Below are 23,176 nucleotides of genomic sequence, written 5' to 3' on the forward strand. Positions count from 1 at the left end.
ATAGTAACCCATAGCAACCAATAATCTTTGACTAAAGTTTGCATGGTAAAGACATACAGAAGGGGATGTTTGTATATTAGGACTATGTACAGAACATCCAGTGAAACAGTTCCACCCTCCAGGACCGGCACTGCCATCTGGTCTTTATTAATAACATTCTTATGATACCCTTCAGATGTCTCTTCGGTGCCCACGGTTGCGTGTGAGCCCAGAACATGTCTCAGGTCCTATCAGTTTCTCTTCTCCAGGAGACGAATGTTGCGAATGGTTTCCCAGCACAACGAGAACTTCATCCCAAAGTGCCCACAGGGAACAAAGGGGACGTTATGTCCGGAACGTGGTGAAGCTTGGGAAAAACTAATGTAGCAAGGGGCAAGACTGGCACCACTTGGTTATTTAAAATACGTTTCCACCTTTAAAAACATAAAATAAAATACTTCGCCAAGTTAAAACGTTTTTCTTTATAAATTGGGTGACAAATAAAATAGTGACTATTACAATTCAGAGGGGTCCTGAATAAAGGTAAATTTGCCTAGTTATTGAGTAATATGGTATATGTCAGTGTTTCCCAAACAGCGTGTGTTGCAAAACTACAACTCCCAGCATGCCCGGACAGCCGTTGGCTGTCCGGGCGTGCTGGGAGTTGTACTGTTGCAAAATCTGAGGAAAGAGCCACTGCGGAAATTCCGCTTGCAGAAAATCCGCAAGCAGATGATGTTGCTTCCCATTGAAGTCAATGGCGTTTATTTAGTATAGGTTTCTTTGTGGGTTTTGATTTCCGACTGGAATTTTCCCAAGGTATTTACTTAGGTTTTCCTGCATTTTGCACTTTTCCCTACATTTTGCTTTTTTTTACAACTGTTCTGATCTGCCGGGTTTCCCTCAGCTCAATTCCACCACATTTTCTGTGGAAACCATAGTAAATATGTTAGGATTTTTCCAAACTGTTATGACCACGCCCCTTTGTCGGGACCACGCCCCCGTTACACAGTAACCACACCCCCTTTACAGGTTTTTCTTGTAAAATGGAGGGTTTATTTTTTTTTGGTCGCAAGTTGTGTCACGTGCGACACAATTTGGGCGCAAAACCCGACAAAAAAGAGTCGAGATCACGTTAGTAAATAAACCCCAATGGGTAGCAACATAGTCCGCAGTGAATTAGTTACGTAGTTACGTGTGAACGTACCCTTAGGGCTCATTCACATTAAGGAATCTCTGCCTGGAGACATATCGGGTGCAGGTTCTGTCTGGAACGGGCGCTGGCAAAGCAAGCCAGCGTTAGGACTACTTGTAAAGGCTCACCATCCATAGACGGCAATGCACTTCGTAGCTGATTCCGCCAAAGGATTGGACAGGATCATTCAGGGAGAGATTTATCAAAACCTGTGCAGAGGAAAAGTTGCCCAGTTGCCCATAGCAACCAATCAGATTGCTTCTTTCATTTTTAACAAGGCCTCTGCAAAATGAAAGAAGCGATCTGATTGGTTTCTATGGGCAACTTTTCCTTTGCACAGATTTTGACAAATCTCCCCCCTCATTGTACAGAGTCTGGGGTCCGGAGTTTCTGTGGCGTAACGTCCGCTGGCAAAATTTTGTAGTGTGAATGGTGCAGCAGAATCCTATTGAGAGCAATGGGAGGCTGCCGCACTGTATTTGTCGCAGCGGAGCTTGAGAGCGGAATTCCTCTCAGAAAATACGTAGTGTGACTGGGCCCTTAGGGGGAGATTTATCCAAACCCAATCACAGGAAAAGTTGTCCAGTTGCCCATAACAACCAATCAGATCGCTTCTTTCATTTTTCAGAGGCCTTTTCAAAAATGAAAGAAGAAATCTGATTGGTTGCTATGGGCAACTGGCCAGCTTTTCCTCTGCATAGGTTTTGATAAATCTCCTCCCATAAAATGCATCCACAAGCGTCTGCATTTTTTCATGCAGATCTGTACAATTTAGATGTGAAAGGGATTTGACCTATTATCCCAATTGAAATGTTTCAGGAAGATTTTGAGTATTTAGGCTGTGTGCGCACATTTTTATGAATATTAGACACATTTTCACTGCCGCAGTTCTTCAAAATTGGGCAGAAAATGACATGTTGTTACAGCAATTCTCACCATTGAGGTACAAATTGCAGTAAAAACTGAAAAAACTGCAAAAAACTATTCAGGGTGGTATATACTATTTAACTACTATATATCCTGATCCCATAGAGATAACAGCTGCAGTATATAGATAGAGCTGTAGGAGAGGTGTATAACTACTATATATCCTGATCCTATAGAGCAGTGGTCTTCAACCTGCGGACCTCCAGATGTTGCAACAATATACCAATAGAGCTGGAGGGGAGGCATATAACTTATAAATACTGATCCCATAGAGATAGCATCAGCAGTATAAAAATTGAGCTGGAGAGGAGGTGTAGCATTACTATGTATGCTGAACCCATAGAGATAGCAGCAGTATACAGATAGAGCTGGAGGAGGGGTGTATAACTACTATATATCTTGATCCCATAGAAATAGCAGCAGGAGTATACAGATATAGCTGGAAGGGAGGTGTAAAACTACTATATATCCTGATCCCATAGAGATAGCAGCAGCAGTATACAGATAGAGCTTGTTACGCCGAGCGCTCCGGGTCCCTGCTCCTCCCCGGAGCGCTCGCGGCATTCTCCTTTCTGCAGCGCTGCACTGACATTCACGATGGGGATGCGATTCGCATAGCGGGACGCGCCCGCTCGCGAATCGCATCCCAAGCCACTTACCCGTCTTACGGTCCCCGGCTGTCATGTTCTGGCGCACGCGGCTCCGCTCTCTAGTGATTGGTGCCTGGCCCAATTAGCCTAATTAGCTTCCACCTGCTCCCTGGCTATATTACCTCACTTCCCCTGCACTTCCTTGCCGGATCTTGTTGCCTTGTGCCAGTGAAAGCGTTTAGTGTTGTCCAAAGCCTGTGTTCCAGATCTCCTGCTATCCACATTGACTACGAACCTTGCCGCCTGCCCCGACCTTCTGCTACGTCTGACCTCGCCTCTGCCTAGTCCTTCTGTCCCACGCCTTCTCAGCAGTCAGAGAGGTTGAGCCGTTGCCGGTGGATACGACCTGGTTGCTACCGCCGCAGCAAGACCATCCCGCTTTGCGGCGGGCTCTGGTGAAAACCAGTAGCAACCTAGAACCGGTCCACCGACACGGTCCACGCCAATCCCTCGCTGACACAGAGGATCCACATCCAGCTAGCCGAATCCTAACAGAGCTAAATGGGGAGGGGTCTGGGATCTACCAGGAGGAGATCTGGTAGGTAATTATGTGATCCTAGTCTGAACTAACACACATTAAGCACAGTAACTTTTTTTTGAGTCAGATTGGTGATCACATGACCAAGTTACAGCCATGAAGCGAATGGATGCAGCTGTGCTGGAATAAAACAAATGGCAATGTAGTGATGTGTAGAAACTCAACCCTCTGCTAGGGACTGTAATACTCTGGATTTAATCTATGAAAATCAGAAGGTCAAATCCACAATGAATCCACGATGTGTGAATGAAGCCTAATAGCAGCTATATTAGTTTGTAGTATTGAACTAGAGATTCATGCCGCTACATGAGAAACAACAAAACAGTCATAATAAGATTGTTGAATACATGGTCCTAGTATGAATGGAACAATATTGTCATTGTTCAAACTATGAAGAGGGGAACGTCCCCCATAATGAGGCACAGGGAGAAGAGGACTCCATGGTCTACTTTATTAATAAGGCCGCAAAAACAGTGGGGGATGGGAAGGGGGATGGGGGTCACTGCAGGATAAGCAAAACTGAAGAACCTGTATATCGTCTGGTTTTGAAAACAAATTATTCTATACTTATTAAGGAATTCTGAGTTAATAGAGGGGGTCCCCCCCATTCACAACCCTTCTCTATTAGCCATTACAAAGAGCAGCTAGAAAAAGTATCTTTTACGCTGGAAGACCTGGCATGTTCGTGCATTACATAAGCAGACCATTGATTCCAATGACAAATGTGTAATACTCCATATTTCCTGCGGGGGAGCTGTAGGTATATTGAACCACTGCCATGTTATTACAGCTTTTTGCAGAGGGTTTTTAGTTTCAGATGAAGCTTTGATCATCTTTTCCTCTTTACCCTTTCCTTGCAATAAGAAGGGATTGTGCAATGCAGATGTAACACATTAAACATTGCATCAAATCTACGTCATCTCTTGTTTTTGTTGTTTTAGTCACTTCCTGATGTAAAATTCAATATAAAAAGTCCAAAGTCCAGATAAACAAATACTAGATCTGTGATCAATGGTTAGTCCTAGGAGCTATAAAGTTTTATAACTATTAGTGTGTGTATACAGTCCAACACATCTGAAGGTGCAAGCTACTGTATGACTCAGATGACTGTATCTGGATCTAGTGTAGTGAGCCGTACATACTTATTACAGGGAAATACCACCTTTGATTTAAAGGGGTACTTTAAAAGGGTACTCCGCTGGAAACTTGCCAGAAACTTACAGAGATTTGTAAATGACTTCTATTTAATAATCTTAATCCTATCAGTATTTATCAGCTGCTGTATGCTCTAGAGGAAGTAGTGTAGTTCTTTCCAGTCTGACCACAGTGCTCTCTTCTGACACCTCTGTCCATGTCAGGAACTGTCCAGAGCAGGAGAGGTTTGCTATGGGTATTTATTCCAGCTCTAAACAGTTCCTGACACGGACAGAGGTGGCAGCAGAGAGCACTGTGGTCAGACTGGAAAGAACTACCCAACTTCCTCTTTAGCATAAAGCAGCTTTATAAGTACTGGAAGGATTACGTTTTATAAATAGAAGTAATTTACAAATCTGTATGAGGGCTCATTTTTTGCACCCGACAGTAGTTTTTAACAGTACCATTTTTGTTTTGATGTGACTTTTTGGTCGCTTTTTTTCTTTAATTAAATTTGGGAGTTGCAGTTAGTTACTAACTAAAACGCCAAGCATGCCCTGATACAGCCTGTGGTTCATCAGCTGCCCCAAAAACGAAAACTCCCAGCATGTTGGACTATATAGTAGTATATAGTATAGGTCAGTGTATCCCAACCAGGGGTGCCTCTAGCTGTTGCAAAACTACAACTCCCAGCATGCCCGGACAGCCAGTTCTGATGCTCTCCTATCCATTGTAAGCACTTGGACAGGTGACAGTATGGGCCCCAGAACAGACGAGCTAGATTTTGTTCTCCACACACATAAATGAGTCTTAAGCACCCATGACCCTGTCCCTGGTCACCAGTTGTCCTTCCTTGGATCACTTTAGGTAGGTACTAACCACTTCAGACTAGGAGCACCCCACATGACAGGACGTTGCTCTGACCCAGTAGTCTAGACATACAGTGACCCCCTGACTTATGATGGCCCCTACATACGATCATTTCAACATACGATGGCCTCTCAGAGATGCTTTTGTATGTCGGGGCCATCGCATAAACGGCTATCCGGCAGCGCAGACTGCTTCAGCTGCCACGGGATAGCCTTTTACGGTGCCCCGTGTGGTCCGCTGACGATCACTTACCTGTCCTCGGGGCTCAGGCGCGTCCTCTTCGGGATCCCCTGCATCGTCGGTGTTCTCCATCGTCATCATCACGTCGCTGCGCACGCCGTTCCGTCATCCAATAGGAGCGGCGTGCGTAGCGATGTGATGGCGGCGACCGAGAGCGAGGATGCCGGGGAAGCAGAGGCCTTGCCGGAGCATCGGGGACACCCCGGGGACGCGGCAACAGCGATGGACGGCGACATCCAGGGCAGCGGTGATGAGCGGTGACGGTCCGGAGCGGCGGGGACACGTGAGTATAACCTCCAATACCAGTGGCCTTCAACCTGCGGACCTCCAGATGTTGCAAAACTACAACTCCCAGCATGCCCGGACAGCCGTTGGCTGTCCGGGCATGCTGGGTGTTGTACTTTTGCAACATCTGGAGGTCCGCAGGTTGTAGACCCCTGTCCTATACTTTACATTGCACGGATCCCTCAACATGCGATGGTTTCAACCAACGATGGTCCATTTGGAACGGATTCCCATCGTATGTTGAGGGACCACTGTACACAATTTGGCCCTTGCTTTGATCCTTACACTTGACCATTTTTTCCACCTTCCAAGGTCACCTTCAAGAAAAGATTGGCGTAGATTCATGTGTTGCCAACTGGTCACCATAGCGGCAGATGTGGTGGTTATTGATGGCGCATTGAGGTGTGTCATATCTTCTGTAGGCTGAATCATTACCTTGTAACCTAATGCTGACTGTATGTATGGGACTGTACTGTCGGAGTGGCTATTGAAAACCCTCCGTTTGTTGTCCGAATAAATAAACTGGACACTGACCTCAACCAGGTATTCTTTCTATGCTGGAGGAGGAATCAGTTGCAGGATCACTGACTCTGTGTTTTTCCAACTATTGCGAATTCGCTATCCCGGGCCGGCACCACTGAAGCTGAATCTTATTACAAGTCTGGTTTTCTACAACACTGGTTAGCGTACACTGATTGTTTTTGTTCTTTTGGGTAAATTCGGTGTAATAATAAAACCCTTCCCAAATACAGTCACTGTCACATAACCCTCTAGAGTTCATTCATATTAATTTGAATTGCTGCAGGGCGAGTAGACGATTCATAATGTCCACATGTGGGATCCATTCAGAGGAAAACTCCAGGAGCCGATGAACTGTGAGATGTTTTTGTCCCTGTGTAAAAACCTTTAAGATCCACTACAAAGGAACAGCTGATGCAATAGCAGAGACAGATCTCATGCCCGGCTGTTCTTGCGTGCCACGGTACAATAAGGAAAGATTCCTAAAGATACAGCTGGAGTCAACCTCATGATTTACCGCACATTTTGTGGTATACACCATTAACCCAGGGGAGCGGGATGCCTCTTCTGGATCCACTTGTTTTAATGTGCCGAAAGTAGTCTAAAAGTGACTGTGTTTAGCACTTTTGGGAGCTTATGCTGTTATTTTTTTATTTAAAATTTTTGTTTTGTTTTGTGGGGTTCAAAAGCATGATCAACCGTGTTTTTAGGTTACACAAAAAACTATAGAAAACTTTATATATGTACTGAAAAGAATTGCTTTTAGACTATGTTTGGCACATTCAAATGAATAGCTCCGGCAAGGGCACACTGTGGTATATAAGGGCATCCCATTCTCATGGGTTCCTAATGTAAACCACAACATTTCCATCATCTTAAGTATGAACCTACAGAGCCAGCAAGCAACAGTGCCCCTATAATGGAGCCAGTAAGAATGAGTGACCCTATAACAGAGACAGCACACAACAGTGCCACTATAACAGAGCCCAAACAACAGTGCCCCTATAACAGAGCCAGCACACAACAGTGCCACTATAACAGAGCCCAAATAACACTGCATCTATAACAGAACCCAAACAACACTGCATCTATAACAGAGCCCAAACAACACTGCATCTAACAGAGCCCAAAACAACAGTGCCCCTATAATAGAGCCAGCACACAACAGTGCCACTATAACAGAGCCCAAATAACACTGCATCTATAACAGAGCCCAAACAACACTGCATCTATAACAGAGCCCAAACAACAGTGCATCTATAACAGAGCCCAAACAACAGTGCTCCTGTAACAGAGCCCAAACAACAGTGCTCCTGTAACAGAGCCCAAACAACAGTGCCCCTATAACAGAGCCCAAACAACAGTGCTCCTGTAACAGAGCCAAGACACAACAGTGCATCTATAACAGAGCCCAAACAACAATGCACCAATAACAGAGCCCAAACAACAGTGCATCTATAACAGAGCCCAAACAACAGTGCTCCTGTAACAGAGCCAAGACACAACAGTGCATCTATAACGGAGCCCAAACAACAATGCACCAATAACAGAGCCCAAACAACAGTGCATCTATAACAGAGCCCAAACAACAGTGCACCTATAAAAGAGCCCAAACAACAGTGCTCCTGTACCAGAGCCAGGACACAACAGTGCATCTATAACAGAGCCCAAACAACAATGCACCAATAACAGAGCCCAAACAACAGTGCCCCTATATCAGAGCCAGAAAGCAACAGTGCCCCTATAACAGAGCCTAAAGCACACAACAGTGCACCAAAACAGAGCCCAAACAACAGTGCATCTATAACAGAGCCCAAACAACAGTGCACCTATAACAGAGCCCAAACAGTGCACCTCCTCCCTGATGATACATGACCCTCTTAGTCTGTGTTTCCCAACCAGGGTGCCTCCAGCTATTGCAAAACTACAACTCCCTGCATGCCCAGACAGCCAAAGGCTGTCTGGACATGCTGTGATTTGTAGTTTTGCAACAGCTGGAAGCTTATGAATTTATAGTAACATAGTTCATAAGGTTGAAAAAAGAGTCCTTGATCCAGAGGAAGGCAAAAAACCCTCATACTCAAGGTAAAAATTCCTTCCCGACTCCAAATATGGCATCAGAATAAATCCCTGGATCAATGTTCTGTCCCTATAAATCTAATATACATAACCAGTATTATGTTATTACTCTCCAAAAATGCATCCAGGCCCCTTTTGAACTCTTTTACAGAGTTCCCCATGATCACCTCCTCCGGGAGAGAATTCCACAGTCTCACTGCTCTTACAGTAAAGAATCCCCGTCTGTGCTGGTGTAGAAACCTTCTTTCCTCTAGACGTAGAGGATGCCCCCTTGTTATAGATACAGTCCTGGGTATAAATAGATCATGGGAGAGATCACTGTACGGTCCCCTGATATATTTATACATAGTTATTAGGTCTCCCCCTAAGCCTTCTTTTTTCTAAACTAAATAACCCCAATTCTGATAATCTTTCTGGGTATTGTAGTCCTCCCATTCCCCGTATTACCCTGGTTGCCCGTCTTAGAACCCTCTCCAGCTCCACTATATCTTTCTTGTACACTGGTGCCCAGTACTGTACACAATATTCTATGTGTGGTCTGACTAGTGATTTGTACAGCAGTAGAATTATTTCCTTGTCGTGGGCATCTATGCCCCTATTGATGCCCCCCATGATTTTATTCGCCTTGGCAGCAGCACACAAAACAATACTATCAAATCAAGTTCCCGATTTTTCTTCGGTTTTTGTTTTGCATTCTTCTTAGTTTGCCCAGTTACCGTGGCGCCTTTTTTCTCTACATTTCGCGCTGCAGTCCTTTATCTCATTTCTCTCAGAGTGTGAAAACAAATAAGTGCTGATCTCTGACCACAGAGGACCTTCTCTGAGATCTGTCATATGACCAATCAAAGCCGCCAGCGCCGAGTGCGATGTGACAGATTTCCGAGCCTTTTGTTTTCATCACTGCACTCTTCGTATGGAGTTTTGACACCTGTCTCCATGATAGTACATCACGGGCACAGAGCTGGCGGGGAGCCCAGATTCTCCACTTGCCAGTCTCTTAATTGGCAGAGAGTAGTTATAGCTTTCGCTAACAGCAGATGCTTGTGTTCTCCAATGTAAAACTTGTCAGCAATAGTCACATTATTGTTTATGGCTCCCCATTGTGGAGAGCAGTCTATGCAGTCACTTTAGGGAAAGCTGTGTGACCACCGATGTGTCCACAAGTTTGCAAACAGCAAAATATTTTAGGCCCAACCTCCGTTCTGCTCAGGACCCCAAGATTGCACATAGACCCCTCATCATACACCCCTCCTCGTTATGGTGGCATTTATAGAACAGTTTATTGCCTTATACTGTATACCCTACAGGGTCATCACAAAGCTCCCCAAAATCCTGAGGAGCAAACCTGCTTTCCCATAAGCAGAAACAATTACTATGTAGAATTTTTGGCCCGCCCCAGGTGCCACTCTCAAGGGGGGTGCCAGGGGCGGACTGACCCCCGCCGCAACTACTGAGGATCTGGGACACTCGTCCCAGATCCCCAGCAGACAGCGCTACATTCTCCTATATGCGCGATACACGCACATACAGGAGAAGGTGTCCCCTCTGTGTGAGCCGCATCTGAAGCTCACACAGAGGAGACGTGAACTCCGCCCCCACGCAGCACGCAGTACAGGCGCCGGTGACGTCACTCATCGGCGTCTGTACTGTGGAGGGGAGAAGATGTGGGCCCTTCAGCTGAGGAGATCGCTGCATGGGATATCAGGTGAGCATCCTTTTTATTTATTTTTTAACCCTGCCTATACCTATAGGGAAGGGGGGGCTCTGTATATACCTAATGGGGAAGGGGGGGGGGGTGCTCTGTATATACCTATGGGAAAGGGAGGGAGAGGGGGGGGGCGTTCTCTGTATATACCTATGGGAAAGGGAGGGAGAGGAGGGGTGCTCTGCATATACCTATGGGTGAGGGGGGGTGCTCTGTATATACCTATGGGAGAGGGGGGGTGCTCTGTATATACCTATGGGAAAGGGAGGGAGAGGGGGGGTGGTCTGTATATACCTATGGGAAAGGGAGGGAGAGGGGGGGTGGTCTGTATATACCTATGGGAAAGGGAGGGAGAGGGGGGTGCTCTGTATATACCTATGGGAGAGGGGGGGCTCTGTATATACCTATGGGAAAGGGAGGGAGAGGGGGGGGTGTAGCTCTGCATATACCTATGGGGAAGAGGGGGGGTGTATCTCTGCATATACCTATGGGGAAGGGGGGGTGTAGCTCTGCATATACCTATGGGGAAGGGGGGTGTAGATCTGCATATACCTATGGGGAAGAGGGGGGGTGTAGCTCTGCATATACCTATGGGAAAGAGGGGGGTTTAACTCTGCATATACCTATGGGAAAGAGGGGGGTGTAGCGTAGCTCTGCATATACCTATGGGAAAGAGAGGGGTGTAACTCTGCATATACCTATGAGAAAGAGGGGGTTACCTGGCTACCTACCTACCTGCCCTTTTACTGTGCAGGACACCAAGGAGGGCATTATTACAGTTTGTGGGCCTATAGATGGAAAGATTGTGTAGAGGAGGGCACTGAATATATGCAGAGTCTGACATGTTTGTCCTGCAGATGTTAAGAGATCCACATGGCAGTCTTATCCGGATGGAGAAGAAAAGGAAAGAGGACGCCACTGATCAGAATAGACGTTATTGTGAGTCCCAAAATGTAACTGTAATCGCTTATATGGTATACACATCCTGTGTACAGCTGATATCTACCGCCATATGGTCCTGTATATAATCACTTATATTGTATACAGATTCTTTATAGTATACTGGTCTGTGTATAGTGGTTTTATTCAGTACAGTATGGCGGTATTATCCAATTATTGTGTGGTGGTATATATTTACTCCTTGTATACCAGTATTATTGGTCATTGAAATTTACCTATTTTAAAGTGTTTCTTACATACCGTATTTATCGGCATATAACACGCACTCTTAAAACTTAAATTTAAGGCAAAAAGTCTGCCTGCGTGTTATACGCCGATAAGTTTTCTGGTCACTGATTTAAAGCGGCCGCAGCAGCGTCTGCTTGTTAAGTATTAACAGCACGGCCGCGGCCACTTTAAATCAGTGACCAGCGGCGTCTCCTCCCCGCTCTGTCACTTGTTTTCTCCCGCACTATCCACAGTGTGGTGGATAGTGCGGGAGACGCTGATTAAAATGAGCCCTACCTTGTCCGGATCTGCTCTACCTTTTAATCAGCGTCTCCCGCACTATCCACCAGTACCTGTGTATAGTGCGGGAGAACCTCCCCCCTCCCTCATCATTCCCCCTTTTCCTGCTTTTTATAGTTTTGTTTATTTTCCTTACCTGGCTGCGCTTCAGCAGGTCAGGTCAGGTGGAGGGTCTTGTGGGGTCAGTGAAGTAGATGAGTTACGTTCTCTGTGCGGCATCACTGACGTCACTTTTCATTTCCTGTAGTCGCCGCCAAAAAGTGACATCGCTGATGCCGCACAGAGAAGCTGGGAGAGGACGTAACTCATCTGCTTCACTGACCCCGCAGCCCGCAAGACAGCCGAAGCGCAGACAAGTAAGGAAAGGGGAAGAGTGGTCTTCAACCTGCGGACCTCCAGATGTTGGAAAACTACAACTCCCAGCATGCCCGGACATCTGGAGGTCCGCAGGTTGAAGACAACTGGATGCCATAGGAGGAACATGATGATGGGGGGATGATGAGACGGGGAAATGATGAGGGGGGGGGAATGATGGGGGGATGAGACAGGGGGAAATGATGAGGGGGGGGATGATGAGGCAGGGTGAGGGGATGATGAGGGGGGAATGATGGGGGACATGATGAGACAGGGTGGGGGATGATGAGACAGGGTGGGGGGATGATGAGGGGGGAATGATGGGGGACATGATGAGACAGGGGGAAATGATGGTGGGGGAGGCACTAAATGCTTAATGTCTGTATGGCTAGTGGTGGTCTATGACAGGGGGAAATGATGAGACATGGGGGGATGATGAGACATGGGAGCTGGCAATGAGAGGGGTTAAATGTGGCACAGAGACTGATAAAAGGGAAGGAATGATGTGGCACTGGAGGGGATGGGACCAAAAAGGTGCAGAAGAAAACGAAGTTGGGGGGATGATGTGGCATTTAGTCCAAGTCATTTATTTTACATTTTATTTTTTTTACTTAAATTTCCCTGTTAAAATGGGGGTGCGTGTTATACGCCGATAAATACGGTATATAAATTTTAATTTATTGTGTGTGGGATTTAGGTGGAATAGGAGCGTGGCAGAAGATTGACGAGCTGCAGAGCCTAGCAGGGGCCCTTGCCTTTTTTTGGTCCAGGGGCCCCGAGTGTTGTCAGTCCGCCCCTGGGTGGAGGGGAGGGGGTGTAATTAAGGAGGGGGGGGCATGTGTGTGTGTGTGTGTGTGTGTGTGGGGGGGGGGGGGGGTTGCCAAACAAAGGGTCCGCCCCGGGTGCCAAATGCTCTAGGTACGCCCCTGTGTTGGCAAAAAGATTTTCATCATCATTTTGTGTGATCAGTGTTTGGAGGGCTGTGGTCTATTTTGGAGGGGTTGTGGTCAGTGTATTGGCCAGGGCAGAGGTCAGGTCACAGTATCACACAGCTCCAGCAGCCATCCAGAGTCCGTTGGAGGGTTGAAGTCAGTGTGGGCCCTGATAGTGGGCGCTGAGGTCAGTGTTTGGGGGGGCTAAAGGGAGTGTGTGGACCTGTACACACTCCCCGAGTGAGGTCAGTGTGTGGGCCTGTGGTGGGAGCTGAGCTCAGTATGGGGTGCTCCAGGGTTGAGGTCAATGGTGGTGGGCTCCAGGGATGTCAGTGTGTGGCCCTGTGTACGGGGCTAAGGTCAATGTGGGGGGGGGGGGGGGCCCCTCCGGGGTTGAGGTAATTGTGTGGGCTTGAGGTCAGTGTAGGGGGCTCCAGGTCAGTTTGTGTGTGTGTGGGGGGAGAGGGGTGTCTCCAGTACTGAAGTCAGTGCGTGGGGCTCCAGGGCTCAGGTCAATGTGGGGAGCTCCACAGTGTGTGGCCCTGAGGTCAGTGGAGGGGGGGGGGGTGTTCTGGGGCTGAGGTCAAGGTGTGGTCCTGAAGGGGGAGCTGTGGTTAGTGTGTATGTGTTGGGGGGTGGGGCTCCGTGGCTGAGGTTAGTGCGTGTGTAGTTAGTTGAAAGATATAATCGTGCATGCGCATTTTGCGAATTTCATTACGAATTTCGCATGGGAAAAAAAGTGAACAAATATGCGAAATTCGTAAATATAGGACGAATATTCGTCCATATATTCGCGAAATATCGCAAATTTGAATATGTCCTATGCCGCTCATCACAACTGGTTACAAGGAGCTTCATATAAGTAATTGTATAATCCATCTAGTGATATATTACCAGTTTAGTATTGGACTCCATACTTCTCCATTGCTGCGGTGCCCAGACATCTCCATTGCTCGTACAAGAATTGGGCATCTCCTCATCTTCCATGCTGGATGACCGCTGAAAAACAAGGCAGTTTTAGGCAACTGGACTATGGAATGACGCTGCCACTTACCTTGGAAATCATAAGATCCTACCATAGTCTAGGGCTAAAACTTTCTGCAGCTAGCATGGATTCAGAATGTGGCACACGGGCAGTCTATATCTCTTACAAATTTGGTACATATTTGCATTAGGGGCATTTATAGCCTTTACACAGGAGAATGGATGAGTGTCTGATCGAATGGTGTACAGCTGAACCCCTGTGGTCTTGAAAGTAGGACTCCTGAAGCTTCTATCTGAATCGAGCAGAAGCCCCATAACTGGAAATTTCTCTACCATTTGTCTAAAAAGAGGTACAATGTAGAAAACAAGAATTCCTTACAAATCATTTTTTACATGTGGGAGAGGTGTAAACATTATAAAGAAGCAGTTTTCACCTACCTTAATCCCCTGCAGCCGCAGCGCCGACACTCCCAGTCCCCACTTATAACTGAAACTCCCTAGTTTCTGGGGCAAGCAAGAAGCTCCCCTCAACCAATCATTGACTGAGGCAGGACCTTGCTATGGCCAGTGATTGGCACAGAGACGACGTGTAACCTCAAACCAGGAAGTGGATGCGGAAGCTGCTGGAGCTCAGGGTAGGTGAGTATTGCTTCTTTATTTATTTTTACACTGTTACTTAAATAGGTGCTGTCATTTGAACAAACTTTGCATAGATCAACAGTAAAAGCTAATAAAAGAATATATAGTAACTTTGAAATATATCTTATTAGACAAAAATGCTTCTTTCTCCTGTTATCAAACTTTCCCCTCTCCTGTGAGACTGTATTCCACTGTGAAAATCAAATCAGCTGAGCTTTGTCCTGTGTCTGCAGGACAAGCAATACAAGTCTATGAAGGAGGGGAGGGGGGGGGGGGGGGGAGCTTCACCCACCAGTTCTGGGAGAACTGCAAATTATTGGTGAAGCCTGTAGAGCAGAAATCTGCTGAAAAATACCATATACAAGTTATATAATCACCATAAATAGTGTTGCACACAGGGCAGCTTTTCCTTAAAAGTCACCTAAAATAACAGGTACGTTTTAAGTGACATGGAAGACTGCTATGATGCATTTCTTCCCCTGCAGTGGCCCTGGCTTGCTTTACTTAAATGGGCACTCTCATTAGAACTAGTTTTTGCTATTGCATTCCTTATGGTAAATAAAAAATCTTTCTAATATACTTTGTTTAAAAAAAAAATGAAGTTTTCTCTGTTTTATTTGTGTTTAAAAAAGCTGCCACTAGGTGTCTCCCTACTTGTCCAGAGAACATTTCCCCCCATGTCTTGCACAGACTTTGGACTCCTGCTGGCCTGGCAGAAGTCCAAAATCAGAAATCCTTACCACTCTGTACGATTCCCATTGACTCCCATGTTAAAAAAAAGGGTACTTTTCAATACGTTTTTTTTACCCGAACCAAAAACCGGGGCAGGCTATGGTTTTGGGTACAGGAAAAAAACTGACAAAACTGTACAGGAGGAAAAACGGACACAATCTGATGCATCTTTTGGCATATGGTTTTCAATGGAGAGTCAAGGCATACAGTTTTCAATCCGGTTCCGCACGGCTTTCGAATTGAAAACGTATACGGGAACTGTATTGCAAAAACGTGGTGTGAACCCAGCGTAAGATAGAAAGTTCTCCCCTGTATGGCTTCAGATGATGTCACGCCTGCTGGGGAACACCCCTTCCCAGTGTGTGAATCTGACTGAGCAGAAAATACAGAGGAATATCAAGGTAGAAAACTAAAAAATAATACAAATAAAGGCAGGGGGTGGTTTACCATGATAGGGTAGTGAACTGGGAGGATTATAAAATTTAACAAGACCATGACAGGAACTCATTAAGATAAGGTAAACGCTGATTAATAAATGGTTGCCGGAGGCTCAGGGCTGGACTATAAGAAACAGCAGATTTATTTTAAAGGGGTACTCCGGCGCTTAGACATCTTATCCCCTATCCAAAGGAATAATTAAAAATCTTCATCCTCAATCTTCAGTACTTAACAGCTGCTGTATGCTCCAGAGGAAGTTCTTTTATTTGTTAATGTCTTTTCTGTATGACCACAGTGCTCTCTGCTGACACCTCTGTCCATGTCAGGAACTGTCCAGAGCAGGATAGGTTTGCTATGGGGATTTGCTCCTGCTTTGGACAGTTCCTAAAATGGACAGAGGTGTCAGCAGAGGGCACTGTGGTCAGACAGAAAATAAATTAAAAAAGAAAATAACTTCCTCTGGAGCATACAGCAGCTGATAAGTACTGGAAGGATAAAGATTTTTAAATAGAAGTAATTTACAAATTTATTTAACTTTCTAGATCCAGTTGATTTAAAAAAAAAAAAAATCCACCGGAGTACCCTTTTAAGCCCTGTACAGTATATCAGTTGTGTCTGGAGTTCACCTTATATTTTCTCTAAGAATTGCACTTTTAATTCCAAGTTGATTTTGATAACTCACCTGGGCACATGCATCATTGTTCTCCATGTTATCTCCTTGAAGATTTATCGAGGATCCATCTTGCCTGTAAGGAGCAGAGGCTGTAAAGATATATAAAGCGCTATAACATTAAGGAAGCAAAATCCGGACGCTGTTTGTAATAACCAGAAAATGAATCCTACAACCAACCATTCTGCGGTTCTGGTAAACAGTTGGCCCCCTAACAGCCCACAGGTTCCTCTCCCATGAATGGCGGCCATTATACTCTCTTAATAAACCCATTTTCTTTCGGTAAATAAACTCACAAAAGCCTCGTCTGATTCCGCCAAGTCTATGAAAACCTCAATGTTTCTGAGAAATGCCCTCACATTTTAACTTTCCGGAGAGTTTATGCAAACACAGAGTGTCTGGAGAGGACATGTTAAAAATAGAGGGACGGAGCTTAAAAAGGGAAATACAAAAAAAATTATAATAATAAAAAATAAAGTTAAGTCATAAAAAATAAGTTCTGTCATCCTCTATCTGATAGTCTAGAAAAAAATTGATCATTTGGAATGTGTTTCCAGTGCAGAACAATCTATATAGAATTATATTTTCCTTTTGAAGAGATCAGTTGTGTGGAGACTTTTCAGGCAATGCATCATGGAAAAAAGTATGTCCTCCAGAAGGAAGAAAATACTGTGGTCCCTCAAGTTACAATACTAATTGGTTCCAGGACGACCGTTGTATCTAGAAACTTGTATGTTGAGCCCGTAACTCTATGGAAACCTGGTAATTGGTTCTAAAGCCACCAAAATGTCATTCAAAAATAGAAAAAAAAAGTGAGGATTAAATGGGCACTGTCAGATACAAAAACTTTTGATATGTTGTAACGCATGTATAACCAATAGGTTTTACAATTGCTTTCATTAGAAAATGTTCAGTATTTCATACTGAAAAAGCCAGTCAAGCAACTGCCCCCCTGTCTGCTTGGACACATACTAGTCCTGCTGTGTCCATGCGTCATCACCTATGTCATGGACACACTTCCTTGATTGACAGCTGTGAGTGCAGGGCTCACAGCTGGAGGAAAAATCCTCCCACTGTCAGCTTGTGTCCGGCTACTGTCAGTGAAGACAAGCTAGGAGTTGTAGTTTTGCTAATGCTAGGGGAGATGTGAGCAGACAGCATACTGAGAGAGGGGGCGTGAGCTAAATTAAAAGTGTAATAAAAAAAAAAGAAAGGTGCTAGACACATAAAAATTAGATGTACATAGTCAGGATTAGGTACTGAGTGATATATTTAAAAAAAAATTGTTGCATCTGACGGGTTCGCTTTAAAGAAAAATAAGTAGATAACATACAGATAAAGCAAATCCTTACATATAAAAGTAAGAAATATCTGCTGGGAACTGTAAATTCTGGAGGACAGGAGCTTCTTCAGGGTCCTGGACAGTACACGCAATGTCCCAAAAAAGTAACATGGAGCCGCCCTTACTTGGTGTCCAAAAGGAGCAGCTATCCCTGGCACAGGTAAAGAGTACAGAACATGTAATACTTCCCTGTACTGTAGGAGGCGCTACCAGACTGGAATTCAGTGCATACGCTTCAGTAATACAGGTGTATTACCAGTGAATGCCCATTCTGATTTGTCGGTTCTTCCAGGCATTGACATGTTCTGCAGATCTGGACTTTCTGTAGCATTGTATGTTGAGTCTGGTTTCAAGTTACAATGGTCCAGAAAAGACCATTGTATGTTGAAGCCATTGTAAGTTGAGGGATTCCTGTACTAGCCAAACCAGAGCCTCCTGCAAAAAGAAAGAGACGTTTGGGCTTCTTGTCCCTATTCATTGGTGTACAGTCATATGTTAAGCCTTTTACCAATACCGACTTAGAACTACGAGTTTCCTGAATTATTTTGGTCATTCCTTTTGGACATATGGCACTGTTTTTTTATTTTTATTTTTTACTGTTTTGGCTACAAACGTGTATCTGTAATATGAGGCCCTTATATAGGGCCATATATTCAGATGGCAGATCTGCTCCAACAGAAGAGGATAGATGTGGGTCAGGCATTTTTTTTTGTCCATAGGATTCAGGTAGTTGGTCATTGAAAAGGTGAAACACTGGTAGATGATGTAGATGTCGGCTTTGTCATTGTCTTCAAATTCAAAAAGTTTAATTTAAGAGTAATACATAGAGAACAGTATATAGTATACATCAAGACTTGGCCGGTCCAAAAGTGCGCCACAACAAAGCAATAATACATGTGAAATAGCTTGAATTACAAATGAAGATCGAATACCAAGTAGTAATGCAACAAATTGGAATAGTTAAAGGAGTAGTGCAGTTTAGTAAAATCTCTCTCCTATCCAAAGGATAGGGCATAAATGGCCAGATCGCAGGGGCCGACCGTTGGGACCCTCGCCATCTCCTGCCCAGCGCACCAGCTCTCCCCATGCAAGGAGCTGTGTCGACCATGGCACGAAGCGATGGCCAACATGCCCCCTTCAAGCTGCTCTAAAGAGGAGCCGGTGATACCTGAGTATAACGCTTCGGCTCTCCCATAAAGTTGCAGGGAACGCCATGCAGGAGATCGCTGGGGCGTCCCATTGGTCCCCCCTCCCCTTATTCTGACCCTTATCCCCTATCCTGTAGATAGGGCATAATTGTTACTAAACAGGATAACCTCTTTAAGATAAACAGAGTAAAGAAGTCATCCGACCCACCAATAGGGCACAGACCCTATATATATATATATATATATATATATATATATATAGCCCTCTCTCATATACAGAGTGGGCTATCCGTACATATTCTCATGAATTTTCAATCTGTTTTCCATCACTGTGAAGTGTTCCTGCTCCAGGGTTACTGCAGAATTACAACAGGGTTTTAGTCAGATTGTAACCACTGGTTAGTACATAGGGGGCGCCCAAAAACCTTTCTGTTATCTGGCTCCCCTAAGTGACTTTGATGGCTTTGTGTCTGTTTACCATATGCACCAGAAAAGCTCCCAATATATATATATATATACAGTAAATATATCCATTTATTTCTATTACCCAACAGGGGAACATCAGTTTAACTCCAGAGTTATACAGTATGTCAAGGATGCCATTTCCTTGTAGAAAATTCAGCTTACAGCATTATTCCATACAGAGGCATGCGGTAAGAGAAAGTTTACTCTTTCCATTTTGGAGCCTATCTATGACAAATACCACTCTCAGGGGAAATATTTTGGGGAAAATCCTTGATGTAAACCTCCAATGGACAATGGAAGATGCAATGTGAATAGAGTCTAAGAAATCAGTGTATCAGCCACCACCAGAGTGCATACAGCAGGAGCATGGAAGACGTTGTCCATCATATTTGTCACATTTAGCTGGTGTATCTGGGTCATGGTGACATTCTTTATTATAGGAATTGTCTGTATAATAGAGGCACTGGGGCTGACATGGTTATCGGAGCGCTGTGACTTAATCTCTCATGGGGACATTGTAGGGGCACCCAAAAAGTTGTCTATAAATAAACAGTAACTTCTTAGATATTATCTGAACACTACTATAAAGCACATGTAGACTGCAATCTGTATGTGTTAAGAGGAACTTCCAGAGACTGCCCAAATACACAGTGCCCGCCAGAGACTGCTCCTATACACAGTGCCAACCAAAGACTGCTCCTATACACAGTGCCCACCAGAGACTGCTCCTATACACAGTGCCCACCAGAGACTGATCCAATACACAGTGCATGAAAGAGACTGCTTCAATACACAGTACTTGCCATAGACTGCTCCTATACACAGTGTCTGCCAGAGACTGCTCCCATACACAGAGCCCACCAGAGACTGCTCCTATGCACAGTGCCTGCCAGAGAATGCTCCTATATACAGTCAGTGCCTGCCAGAGACTGCTCCAATACACAGTGCCCACCAGAGACTGCTCTTATACACTGTTCCCGCCAGAGATTGCTCCCATACACAGTGCCCACTAGAGACTGCTCTTATACACAGTGCCCGCCAGAGACTGCTCCCGTACACAGTGCCCCCCAAAGAGGGAGCTCCAGTACCTTACTCTACAGGCTCTGCTCTGCATTTCCTGGTGAGTGTGTCAGTCCAGCTTGCAAGCTACACTACCACCACAGGCCACACCCCTCCTGCAAGCCATGTCCATCTACAAGCCACACCCCTTCTATTTTTGGACCTTCTATTTTCAGACCATTTTTGCTTGATACACTCACCTCACCGGTCCTTTATCATAGCTTAGCCCCACCTTACCCCACAATCTCTGCATTTCCGGGTGAATTATTAATAAAATGGCTGCTATGTCCAAATACATCCAACCTTTGACTGTGTTTATTTTGTTGTGAGTGTTTGGAGGGGGGGGGGGGGGCAATTGGAAGGGTTTTTATAGTATTTTGGTTTAGTCGGGTTTTGTTTCTTGAAACTCTACAGTACCAAAGTCATGGTAGGGACACTTTGAAGGGAATTTATTAACTGGCATGCACCTGCAAAGCTGTGTGCGCAGTGTTTTTTTTTTTGGTATTCACTTGCGCATAAATAAGAATTTAATGTTGTGCTATTTATTATGTTGTCTGCACTGGCTTTGTCATTTTCCATGTTATGCGCTTCCAGGTGGCATGGTTAGCAGAAGCACTATGTATATATGTATGTATGTGTATATGTATTTATATGTGCTACATTTTTTATTTGTGCTAAATTATTTTTGAACATAATTTTGTGCAAATGTACTCCAGTGACCAGCTGGCGTAGGAATGTTAGCTAGGTGTATGTAAGCGTGATGTATATACTGTACATGGCAGCGCACTACAGTGTGCACATTCTGTGGCACCTTACTTCAGTTGTATAAGCAGATTCTGTAGTGAGCGGTGATGCACGTGAATGCACTGCTGCTTACTCACTACAGTACATTTGCTGGGCGGAGTGTTCTGCACCCAGTCCAGTGAATGTATACTGTGACTTGGAGGTGAGCCGCCATGCTGTCTGCTACTTACTCTCTATACACTCACTGCTAATGTGTACGTTCGTGTACAGGAGCTGGTTCTTTCCATGGCACTTTCCATGATAATGTTGTTACAAGTAGGTGGAGCTTCAAAGAGACAATGCCTGCTTTCCAAAGGATTGGAACTGTGTTAGGTACTCAGCGATCTGGAGATGATAGTCTGGTCCCCCTGACGTATTTTTAAAAGTTAGTAGTTTAGCGGAACTATGGACCTATAGAGGCACTGGGCATAATCATTGCTACAATACACAGAATATGACAGAGGACATAATATACAAAACACTCCCCTATACACAGTGCCTATCAAAGATTCTCCCATACACAGTGCCTACCAATGTGTGCCCCCATACACAGTGCCTATAAAAGAATCTCCCATACACACTGCCCACCAAAAAGTGCCCCCATGCACAGTGCCTACAAAAGAGATTCTCCCATACATAGTGCCTACCGAAAATCCTCCCCATACATAGTGCCTACAAAAGATTGTTCCTATACACACTGCCTACCAAAGATGTCCCCATACACAGTCCCTACCAAAGATTCTCCCATACATAGTGCCTGCCAAAGATTCCCCCATACATAGTGCTTACAAAAGATTGCTCCCATACGCACTGCCTACCAAAGGTTCTCCAATACACAGTGCCTACCAAAGAGTGCCAACATACATAGTGCCTACCAAAGGTTTTCCCATACACAGTGCCTACCAAAGAGTGCCCCCCATACACACTACCTACCAAAGATCCTCCCATGCACAGTGCCTACCAAAGATTCCCCCATACATAGTGCCTACAAAAGATTGCTTCCATGCACAGTGCCTACCAAAGATACCCCATACACAGTACCTACCAAACATTCTCCCATTAATAGTGCCTAACAAAGATTCTCCCATACATAATGCCTACAACACATTGCTCCCATACACAGTACCTACCTAACATTCTCCCATACATGGTGCCTACCAAAGATTCTCCCATGCATAGTACTTACCAAAGATTCTCCTATACATAGTGCCTACCCAAGAGTACCCCCATGCACAGTGCCTACAAAAAGTGTCCCCATACACAGTGCTTACAAAGAGTGCCCCATACACAATACATACAAAGAGTGCCCCATACACAATACATACAAAGAGTGTCCCCATACACAGTGCCTGAGAAAGAGTACCACTATATACTGTGCCTACCAAAGATTGCCCCCACACAGAGCGCCTGTCATACTGATGTGACAGTGTTTTGAGTTTGTACCTATAATCGTAAGGGGCATGGACGTCCTGTGTTGTCACCTGTGGTGTGTGACATCTGTTTCCAGGCAATGGTATATCAACTGGAATATCAATAGGTTTTCATGTGGATGCAAAGAAACTGTATCCATTTAGGGAACAAAGTAACATGCTGGGACTTGTAGTTCTATAGCAATTTGAAAAGTTACAGGTTATATCCTTTCTTGCTGTATACAGTATCTGACAGTATGACCTACAATTCTGGTCTTACAGTGCAGAAAACTGCACAAACCAGTTTATTCTTCGTTGCCATGGACGGACACATTGCAGACGCTTCCTATTTACGCCAACATATTTCCAAACGCGTACTGCGCTGACATATATGGTTCACTGTGACTCCCGGGTGACATCATCACATATGTAAATAGATAAAATGAACCAGATGCACGAAAAATGTAGCAGAGCTGAATGTGATGGATGTTGCAGAGCTGAGTTTGTCTCTTGCAACCATTCCATGATACTATGATACATTTTTTTTTTTTTTACTGCAAGTAAATTTACTACATTTCCTAAACTTAGTGAGTTATTGTGTTGGACAAACAATGCAGTCGCAAAGAGTTAAAC

The 23,176-nt window shown here is 44.8% G+C and overlaps 1 protein-coding gene across 10 annotated transcripts in view; it reads right to left on the minus strand.

Moving 5' to 3' along the window:
• STEAP1 (STEAP family member 1) overlaps positions 1 to 23,176 on the minus strand; it is a 265,974-nt gene that overhangs the window by 20,364 nt on the left and 222,434 nt on the right. For 6 of the 10 annotated variants that reach the window (XM_056519157.1, XM_056519161.1, XM_056519160.1 and 3 more), the window contains 2 exons: positions 16,350 to 16,429; positions 13,769 to 13,873 (listed from right to left, as the gene is read on the minus strand). In XM_056519157.1, coding sequence (XP_056375132.1) covers positions 13,769 to 13,873; positions 16,350 to 16,376 — 132 coding nt within the window. In that variant the 5' untranslated portion in view covers positions 16,377 to 16,429. The remainder of the gene's footprint in view (positions 1 to 13,768; positions 13,874 to 16,349; positions 16,430 to 23,176) is intronic. The other 4 variants (XM_056519163.1, XM_056519154.1, XM_056519156.1 and 1 more) reach the window with 2 other exon arrangements.

Source organism: Hyla sarda, chromosome 5, assembly GCF_029499605.1.
Source record: "Hyla sarda isolate aHylSar1 chromosome 5, aHylSar1.hap1, whole genome shotgun sequence".
In the NCBI taxonomy this organism is placed as follows: Eukaryota; Metazoa; Chordata; class Amphibia; order Anura; family Hylidae; genus Hyla; species Hyla sarda.